At 43.6% G+C, this 10,761-nt stretch overlaps 1 protein-coding gene across 1 annotated transcript; it reads left to right on the forward strand.

Annotated features, from left to right (window-relative positions):
* The first annotated feature begins 539 nt into the window (after positions 1-539).
* Positions 540-9,350, forward strand: crybgx (crystallin beta gamma X). The gene is made up of 6 exons (XM_078944108.1): positions 540-755; positions 1,049-1,097; positions 2,624-2,745; positions 5,792-5,927; positions 6,017-6,156; positions 9,160-9,350. Exons 1-6 carry the CDS (start codon positions 712-714, stop codon positions 9,290-9,292), a joined length of 624 nt encoding a protein of 207 aa, XP_078800234.1. The 5' UTR covers positions 540-711; the 3' UTR covers positions 9,293-9,350.
* The last annotated feature ends 1,411 nt before the right edge of the window (positions 9,351-10,761 follow it).

Consider the following 10,761-nt stretch of genomic DNA (forward strand, 5'->3'; position numbering starts at 1 on the left):
CATTCTGTTACCACGGGGCAAAAAGTAATTGTGCAAGTTTCCCACTGAAAAAGATGAGAGAGGCCTGACATTTTCCTCAGAGGTAAACCTCAACTATTAGAGGCAATGAGGACAAAAATCCAGAAAATTACACTGTCTGATTTTTAAAGATTTTTATTTGTAAATTATGGTGTAAAATAAATATTTGGTCACCTACAAACAAGGATTGTGTTTGTCAGAGACCTGTTTCTTCTATTCTTCACTCCATGAATGTCACCTGTTGGATCTGTATAAAGTCATCTGTGCTCAACCTCAACCTTTTCCAGCTTCAGTCTCCAGAGGCTCTGAGGGTCACGCCTTTGTGACACGTGCGCTCTGCGGTCAGCAGACACGTTCTGTACATACAGTGGGCGAGAGCGTCCAGCCTGGACAAAGCGTGAACGCATGCATTGTAGCTGAGAGCATTGTTGGAGAGAAAACGCTGAGGCGCTGAAAGCCAGAACTGTTGGCTCTGCATGTTCGGGCAGAGGCCAGCCGTGTCGTGTTCCAGCGCCTTCACTGTACATGTGTCTTTGTGCTGCATGTGTGATGCACAAACAACATGCGCTGTGTGTTTAGCATATCAATGGCCTCCAGGGACGGATGCAGATAGATTCTGAGCTTTCTAGCAGCTGTCTGCTGGCCTCAGCTCCTCATATTTAAGGGGCCTTCGTGTGGCCTTGCAGAGCTGACATGAACATCTTTACTAAGGTTCCAGGATTCGCCCAACAAACCAGGTATGTCCAGAGTGTCAGACACGGAGAGGGGGGTGGGCCGCACCTTCTGCTGCCGCTCTGAGTCTTTAACACTCGTTTCAAAGATCACTGTGTGAGGTCTGAAGGAAACACACACCTGCAATGATGTAATGAGCTTCTGAATGAGTGCCAAGGACAAACGGTGGAAACGTAGAGTAAGACTAAACCATGTTTGAGAGGGAAAAAAGACATTTTCAGGAAAAAAACACTTCCATCAGACCATTGATGATCAGAACTTGATGTCATATTTGTGAAAAATGTTTCTGTATTTACAGCAAGCTGGGGTCTGTGCTCCAACGCGCCTTCTATGGGTCCAGTGGGAGGGTGAGTCAAGCTCCTCACACCGCCGCTCTCCAGAAGAGAGGCTTCTGTGCAGCCAAAGGATCCAAGAACCACATCTGCATTTTGGAAATTATTTTCCTGGATATAATTTGTGCCACATTTTCTGCTCTGAGGATTTGGTGCAAAACCTTTGACCAAATATTCCCTTTAAACATCAGCCAAACCCATGCCATTAGCATGTAAGTAGTTATGTCATGGATTTGCCCAAACACCTAAAAGGACATTTTGGGAAACAGTTTTGGGCAGCTGTTCCATAACAGCACCAATGATCCGGGCTTTGCCTGGTTGGTGTTGGAGCGTCCTGTTCAGCTTCTGTTTGACAACAGCCAGAGGACACGAGGACATGTGCGACTTTAACCCTTGTGCTATCCTAGGCACTTTACCATTGGGAGTTGGGTCATCTAGACCCACTAGACAGTGCTCTGAACCTTTTTTCTTCAATGATTTGTGATCTTCACTGGTGTCCATGGATTACATGAAATCTTTCCACCTTTATCCACCTTTGTCATGGTAGGGGGAACACCTCAATGGAAGGGGGGGTCATCTAAGATAGCATGAGGGTTAATGAGTCTGTTCACACAACAGTAGCTATTCTGGACCTGCTCACATTTATCAACAAATTAGTTTTCATGTGGCTCGCCGTGCTTCGCCGCCGTTTTATGAACCGTGACATGGCTGCTTACAGAAGAGAGCCAAAACACAGACCAGTGGACTCCGGCGCGGCACTACTCAGCTAAACATGCCAGAGCCTTTTGCTCATAAAACCAAAATGTAGGAGTGAATGAGTGAAGGAAGAGAACCAAGAATCACTTCTGGTCATGATGCCACATGGGTTGTATGATGCCCAAAGGTTTTTCACAGACGGCTACATACTTTCATGTCTAAATGTCTGCATTTCAGTTTAGACGTTAACTAAATAATGTCATTTTGCAGAGTTCACGAGCACGACGTTTGAGCCTAATCTGCTTTTTGTCCGTAAAGAAAAGTTGTAACTTTTTGGGTCAAAGAGCTAAATGAGGATGGTACGTTCTGCAGCACAGCTGCTCCTTTCTGCTGGTTTACGTTTGGGTCGCTAAAACGCCACCTAGCTGCTATACGTGCACACAAAGCGTAACAAAAGGAACGTGATGGAGCATAAATAAAACGGCTCTGACAGCAGGCATTTTCAGAATCCATGTCCACCATGTTTGGCAACCATCCTGCCATCCTGATTGGCTGAACACACCTGATCCAGGTAATCAGCAGCAGATAAGGCGGGGTTTCTGGAAAAGCAGCTGGAGGCCAGCCCTCGAGGCGTTTGACACCCTGGTCCTAAAGTCACATTAACCCACTAACTACTCTGCTGATTCAAAACCAAAGATCCAAACCTGAAGGAGTCCTGAAGATGAGAACATTTGAATATTTCTGAAGTGTTGGGTGGAAACATGTCTGTGTAGAAGTGACAGGATTGTAGCGGTGATGTCCCAGCAGGGGGTTGATGTTTGCTCTGGTGCCGGCTCTACCTTCAGGTGACCCTCTTCGAACAGAGGAACTTCGCTGGCAGACGGCTGGACCTGAACGGCGACTGTCCCAGGATCAGCGAGAGGAACTTCCCAGAGAGATGTAACTCAGTCCAGGTGGAGAGCGGAGCGTAAGTTACCAAAACCCTCAGAGAGTTCAGAACAGGAGCATCAGGTGGGGTCAAACTTTAGTAGAGTCTAAACTGAACGCATCCTTCTCTGACATTTCCAATAGAATGAGGATAAAACTAAAACGATCAATGGAGAAAAATGGACCAAAGTCAAACACGTTTGGTCTTTGTTAAAATGACGGAACCACTGACTGTATCAGAGAACTGGACTGAGTGAGTGTGACATCATCAGAACAAGGTTGACTTCAACTCAGTCCCCATTTTTTCATGACACAGACGGCACCGTATTGGAGCCAGACGTAAACAGTGATTCGTCCAAGTTGGTCTGAGTCAATGTTTTCAAGGCAACTAATCTAGCCAGTCAGAAGTGTGCTTGTTGGAAGGCCACACCCCTACCACTCAAAAGAGGGCTACATGAAGTCTGTAAAATGTTGTGAATATTGGATGGGGGGTGGCAAACTCCACCCAGAGGCGGTCCTGACTACTTTGACGCTCATGGTGAAATGGCTCCCCAAACCCTTCTACCCCATACAAGCCCCGCCCCCAAACACTCAAAGCCTGCATACATACCAACACAAGAACAGCAGATCATTTATTTGGCTTTATTATTCAACATAGGTAGAACATACGTGTAGAGTTGAATTCTCCATCAGATCTAGTGTGTAGTTGTTCACACTTCCACACATCAGTTTGTGTTTTCTCTCTGAAGGTTGCTTCTGGTAAAACGTCCACATTTCTCTGTTTCCTTGATCTGAATCCAAGCCTGACACCAATCATGAAGGAATTCTACAGGAATGAACATCAATGGAAACTAAAGGACATTTTCTTCTGGTGTCACAGAAACCTGAACAACAAAGACAAACGACTGAAGAATTGACTGTATGTGAGACCAGACTAGTTACATTAACCTGATTAATCTATTTAACCCGACTAGTTCAGTTAACCAGACTAGTCTAGTTAACCAGACTAGTCTAATTAACCAGACTAGTCTAGTTAACCAGACTAGTTCAATTAACCAGACTAGTCTAATTAACCAGACTAGTTACATTAACCTGATTAATCTATTTAACCAGACTAGTTCAGTTAACCAGACTAGTCTAGTTAACCAGACTAGTCTAATTAACCAGACTAGTCTAGTTAACCAGACTAGTTCAATTAACCAGACTAGTCTAATTAACCAGACTAGTTACATTAACCTGATTAATCTATTTAACCAGACTAGTTCAGTTAACCAGACTAGTCTAGTTAACCAGACTAGTCTAATTAACCAGACTAGTTCAGTTAACCAGACTAGTTCAATTAACCTGATTAATCTATTTAACCAGACTAGTCTAGTTAACCAGACTAGTTCAATTAACCTGATTAATCTATTTAACCAGACTAGTCTAGTTAACCAGACTAGTTCAATTAATCAGACTAGTCTAATTAACCAGACTAGTTACATTAACCTGATTAATCTATTTAACCAGACTAGTTCAGTTAACCAGACTAGTCTAGTTAACCAGACTAGTTCAATTAACCAGACTAGTTTAATTAACCAGACTAGTCTAATTAACCAGACTACTTCAATTAATCAGACTAGTCTACTTAACCAGACTACTTCAATTAATCAGACTAGTCTACTTAACCAGACTAGTTCAATTAACCAGACTAGTCTAATTAACCAGACTAGTTCAGTTAACATGACTAGTCTAGTTAATCAGACTAGTCAAATTAACCAGACTAGTTTAATTAACCAGACTAGTCTAATGAAGTGAAACCTTCATTAACCAAATGTTGCTCCATATATTACCCCTCCATCAGTACATGTGGTCGTATTTGGCCCCTAGTGAGTGTTCATTTTTGCCCCCGCCTGCATTCCTTCATCCTTGGGGTGTTTTTTCTTCTTTCTAATCTGGACGCTGATGTTTCCTTTGATCTTTTCTCCATTTTCCTTTTGTCTGTCAAACACCAGAGTTCAGATGAGGAAGATGATGGAAAGAGATTCACTTGGATGCAGACTCCTTTCTAGTTTTTCTTTACCTTTTCATAAAATCCAGTCGACCCAATAAAGTAGATTCATTCTATGGATGAGGAATATTTATTATTAGGAAGCAGCTGTTAGTTTGGTGGGGGTCTGGAATCAGTGAGTCTAAGCCCCGCCCCCACCCGCCTCTCTACCTGGTCACCTGTTTACCTGTTCACCTGGTCACATCCACTGCAGCTGCAAGTTGCCCCCCCCAGCATGTTCTACACAGACAGTGCCAAATACTGTCATTACAGCAGCAAGTTGACACGATTGGGCGCCTTTGCACAAATTTCAGTAACTTTAGTGGAAATGGACGGTTTTAGTCTAGAAAACAACAAAGTCATCTTGTTTTCTTTTCTTCAAAGAGATTGCGCCCTGGGCGACCGCCCACATTGCCCATAGGAAAATGCCACTGGCTCCACCTACTTGTTTTGAAGCATCTGGTTGGTCAGTTTATATCGCAAATAACTTGAACTACAGAAATGAATCATGTTAGAAAAAGGTAGCAGAGGCAGAATGTTTCCTCTGACCAATAGAATGTTACAGCTAAAGCTGTTTATTTGTCTACGGAAATCTATAGGATTTTGGGTTTCTTACTTCCTGTTTGGAACGCCAGGGGGGAGGGGTGACTCTGTCCAGTTCTCATTTACAGTCAAAGGTCAGAATGGACAATAAATTAGAAACCAAATAATAGTAAAAACAAAGCTGCCTGGGTTTTTCAAAGATTACTCATTCAGATTTGATTTTGAATAGTTAAACTGGATTAATTAAACCAAATTCATTCATGAAAATAAATTGATGGATTTCCTTTATTGATTTTGCACATCGTTTGCAGAAAGGCTGGAATTGATTATCCAAAATGTTAAAGCCAGCCTGCTTTAGATGTTTTTGGTCTCAGTTAGTTGTAGGTTTTGTAAAAGTGAAACTTTGTTGTTCTGGAAAAAAACACCCTCATCCATCTCTGCCTTCTGATAGTTTTAGCTTCTGCTCTGCAGCCTGAGTTGGCTTTTAACTGTCTCCTCTACCTCTCTGCTGAAGATGGGTGGGTTTTGAGCATGAGAACTACAGGGGCCGTCAGTACCTGTGGGACATGTCCGACAGAGGCGAGTACAACTGCTATGATAAGTGGTGCGCTCAGGTGGACCACGTCTCCTCTGTGCGTCCTGTCAAACAGGTGAGTTTCTGTGCCGGTATTGTTGGTCGTTAAAGATGAGGTGGGACAGACTCAGGATCCTCGTTGGCTGAAAATGTGTTGTTCCGTAGGACAACGGCCTCCCCAGAGCTCAGCTGTTCGAGCGTGGCGGCTTCTCTGGGAAGAAGATGGAAATTCAAGACGATGTTCCCAACCTGATGAGCCGCTACAGCCTGAACCGAATCGCCTCCATCCGCGTGCTGGGAGGAGCGTGAGTTACACCTTCCATCTGATCTGGACACATCCCCGAAAACCTTTAACTGCATCACAGACATGAAAACGTCTCTGCTCCACAACAGCAGCTTAAAACATGCTGGACCAAAGCTGGAAATTTTTTTTATATAAATAGATAAATGAAATTTCCCCATTGTGGGATTAATAAAGTCATCTATCTATCTATCTATCTATCTATCTATCTATCTATCTATCTATCTATCTATCTATCTATCTATCTATCTATCTATCTATCTATCTATCTATCTATCTATCTATCTATCTATCTATCTATCTATCTATCTATCTATCTATCTATCTATCTATCTATCTATCTATCTATCTATCTATCTATCTATCTATCTATCTATCTATCTATCTATCTATCTATCTATCAAAAAGAAGTAAACAAAACAAACTGACGATGAAAACAGAAAAAATAACCAAGAAAATGTAGCACCTTCAACCGAAAAAAACAAAATAGATCAGAGGACCATCTTGCACTCAGCCACAGTTTGAGCTCCATTTTAAAGTGGCAAATGTCAGCAGTTGACTGGAATTACCCACCGTGCTAATATTACTCTGTATTTGGCCTACCCTCCAATTTGACCTGCACCCTTCAGTACACTCACCCTCTACCCTACAACAACATACATTCCATCACACACGCACAAACACACACACATACGCAAGGAATGTGGGACCGCTGATCTTCTGTCCCCTACCCCATCCCTGGTGGGGGGCACCAGCGGGCCTCCCTCCACGCAGGGAGAGGAATCCCTGAGTTCTCTTGAAAGACCAAGAGCCGGGGATCACAGGTCTGAGCCTGGGGGTGTCCGTGTCCCTGTGGTGGGGGTTCTGGTCCTTACCCTTGAGCACTGGCCTCTCTAACATACCAACTGTGGGTGAACCTGGTTGGGCCATGTTTACCGTGGTTTTCGCAGACCCCCACTTCTTTTGCATGCCTTTATGCATCCATCCATCCATCCATCCATCCATCCCATGTGAACAAGAGCACAAGATGCTTAACATACTCTACTTGGGGCAGGATCTCACCACCTACCAGAGAGAAAACTTTCTTTCTTCTAGTCATAATCCAGACTTGCTGCACATAGAAAATTCTGTCCATAATAATGAACAGAACTGGTGGCAAAAAGCATCCCTGCCAGAGTAAATGCCCTGAAACAGGTTTGACCAATTACAAATCAAACTCCTGCTCTGGTTGAATTGAAACTGTGTGGTCATTAATAGGGGACCCAGACCCCATATTCCTAGAGCACCTCCCACAGAAGATCAGGGGGGACTAGATAAAATGAGTTTTCAAATCCACCAAGCACGTCAAGATTGGATGGGTGAACTCCCATGATCCCTTAGACACTCTGTGTAAGGTGTAGAGCTGATGCCGTTTCACCATCCGGACAAAAAACAAACTGTTCCCCAATGAGATAACGTTCATAGTGTTTATAGTATTAACTAGCTTCTTTAATTCTGTTATCACGCAGTGAAATTTACAACATACCTGACTGTTTCGACAGAAACGTTCATCTTCATCGGAGTGGTCACAAGGTGGTCTGGTCCAACTGTTCCTCCTCAAGTAGAAGTACATCTATCGGAAGAATTCTGTTTTTCAAATGTAGACATTTGGGGAGGCAGAGTAATCCAGTAATCCCCCTGTAGTTGGAGTACAACCTCCAGTCTCTGTTCCTAAAAAAGGGACCATCATTCCAAACTGCCAGTTCAGACCCACTGTCCCTGACGGCAATGTTGCAAAGGCCCGTTACCCAAGACAGACCCACAACAGCCAGACAACAACCACAAAGTCTAACACTGATCTCCCCTCCAGGCTGTCTTGGTGTCACTTGCACTGAGGCACACCCCCATACCCAAACAATTGGTTCCTTATGGACAAACTGTGACTGTCATAGACGTCCATCAACAAAGTATCACGGTGGTCCAGATCAAGGTGGCTGTTCCTCCTGATCACTACCTGCCTGTCATTGCCCATGTGGGTCTTGAAGTCTCTCAGTCGGAGCACTTTCAAGAACCGTCCCTGTGACTCGAAGAGGGCCGAGTATTCAGTACTCCTGTTTGGTCCATAAGCTGAGAACACAGTTAAGGCCTGTTCTAGACCCAGAGATGATAAACCGAGCAAATCTCAACACGTAGTTACAGAGTTGGGTTCTACATCATCCCATCACCTCTGACCATAGAAAACAGCAGAGTGGAAGAAAGTCAAACCCTTCCTAAGATGTTGGGTTTCAGTGCCCAAACTGTGAGCATAGGTGAGCTCGACTATCTGAAACTGCTTGGCCCCTCGCACAAGTCAGGCTCCTTCCCACTCAGTGAGGTGACATTCTATGTCTCGATGGTTGGAATCCTTGGATTGAAGCAACACTTTTGCGGGTGGTAAGACCAACAGAAGGCAAAACTATAAAGTGTTCTCTGGCTGAACTCTGTTGGGTCTTCTGTAACCCTTGTGTTATCCTATGACCCCCCCCCCTTCCATTGAGGTGTTCTCCCTACCATGACAAAGGTGGATAAAGGTGGAAAGATTTCATGTAATCCATGGACACCAGTGAAGATCACAAATCAGGTTCAGAGCACTGTCTAGTGGGTCTAGATGACCCAACTCCCAACGTCAAAGTGCCTAGGATAGCACAAGGGTTAAAACCAGACCCATCAGGCCTGTTCCTACAAGCCCCAGTCCCAACAACCAGCTGACTTATCTTTAAAATTCCCTCAAGAAGCAGTAGAATCTTGATTTATGGTAAATTGAGTTTGTTAAATCAAATTGTTGAGGAAATTGTGTATCAATCTGTATTTTATACTTTTGATTTGTTCAAGTACTTTAAAATATGTAATCTGAATACATTTTATCTGAATCTATTTAAAGTGATTTCTAAAGAGAGAACTTGGACATTAAGATGTAATTTTCATTTCAGACCCATGAATAGATTTGACAGCAGGTAAAGGTAACTAAAGGTGTTGTCTCATCTCCCAGGTGGGTAGTTTACCAGGAGCCCAACTACAGAGGACCTCACTACATCTTGGAGAAACGAGACTACAACAACTACTCTGACTGGGGGAGCCAGAACAGCACCGTGGGCTCCATGCGCAGAGTCCGCTTCAACTAAATCCTGATGGAACCTGTCAGCTTAAAACACAATAAAGGCCTATTTTAGTAACAAACAACTGTGCTTAAGGTCTTCTTTTCAGTCTTTCAGCTTATTTAACATTATCCCTTCTTAAGATCTTCAGGTGTAAAAAGATTTTAGAAATGAAAGGAAAATATACAAAACACATAGTAAAACAAAGAAATATCAACGGTCAGTACTTAAATTTAGACAAACAAGACAGTTTTTGTACAACTTAGTGTTAGCAGCCCACAGCTATGAACCTTTGCAAAAGTTTGGTTTGCCATTACTCTCATGGCTGCACCACTTCCTTAAAATTAGGGAACAAAATCTTTTGGGAATGACCCAATCCTAACCCTAATGACTTAACCCTAACCCTAATGACCTAACCCTTATGACCCAATCCTAATCCGACACAACTGCCCATTCAGATCATCTCTGGCTGAGTGTTCCAAAGGATTCTCAACTCTGAACATGGAGTCTAGAGTGTGACGTGACTCCACCCACAGGCCAGCAAAGAAGCCCCCTTGTAGAGGCCCCTTGTAAATAACAGTTTACACCCTTGTGCTACTTTAGATGACCCCCCCCCCCCCTTCCATTGACGTGTTCTCCCTACCATGACAAAGGTGGATAAAGGTGGAAAGATTTCAAGTAATCCATGGACACCAGTGAAGATCACAAATCATTGAAGAAAAAAGGTTCAGAGCACTGTCTAGTGGGTCTATATGACCCAACTGTCTAGTGGGTCTAGTCCAGTGTTTTTCAACCAGTGTGCCGTGGGAGATGGTCAAGTGTGCCATGAGAAATTGCCCTCATTAACTGATCTAAAAGCAATTATTACCATCTCCAGGAAATCAGCTCTTTGTTCATCCAAACAGGCCCTGATAAAACATTGAGAAGTTAAGAATATGAAATATCATAAAATTATTTTTTCTTTGTGTTTATTTGATTCTATTAAAGACATTTTGATAAGAATGACGGGATACCGCGATTTAGCTGCAGCTATAACTGTGTAAGGAAAAGTCCCGTCCCTTTAACTGTCTCCACCAATCATTCTTGAAGGCTTAATCACATGTCATCAGTCTGACCAATCAGAAGTGGTTAAAGTATTCACTTCCTTGGGGCGACAGTGGCTCAGGTGGTTGAGCGGGTCGTCCAATGACCGAAGGGTTGGCGGTTCGATCCCCGCTCCCACCAGCCAAAAAAGTCGTTGTGTCCTTGGGCAAGACACTTCACCCTCCTTGCCTCCAGCGTGGCTCCACTGGCGTGTGCATATGTATGAATGATCCCGGTGATGGTCAGAGGGGCCGTAGGCGCGAAATGGCAGCCACGCCTCTGTCAGTCTGCCCCAGGGCAGCTGTGGCTACAACCGTAGCTTACCGTCACCAAGTATGAATGAGGAGTGAATGAATAATGGACACACTGTAAGAACTTTGAGTGTCTTGAAAAGCACAGATAAATCCAATCCA

Source organism: Oryzias latipes, chromosome 3 (genome assembly GCF_053564925.1).
Source record: "Oryzias latipes strain Hd-rR chromosome 3, Olatipes_Hd-rR_3.1".
NCBI classification, from domain to species: Eukaryota; Metazoa; Chordata; class Actinopteri; order Beloniformes; family Adrianichthyidae; genus Oryzias; species Oryzias latipes.

What these genes read in the sequence shown, in the direction of transcription:
- crybgx (XM_078944108.1), top strand. Translation starts at nt 712, where the DNA reads ATGAACATCTTTACTAAGGTTCCAGGATTCGCCCAACAAACCAG. An exon ending in GGATTCGCCCAACAAACCAG is followed by an intron (nt 756 to 1,048) that starts GTATGTCCAGAG and finishes CTGTATTTACAG; the next exon opens with CAAGCTGGGGTCTGTGCTCC. An exon ending in CTGTGCGTCCTGTCAAACAG is followed by an intron (nt 5,928 to 6,016) that starts GTGAGTTTCTGT and finishes GTTGTTCCGTAG; the next exon opens with GACAACGGCCTCCCCAGAGC.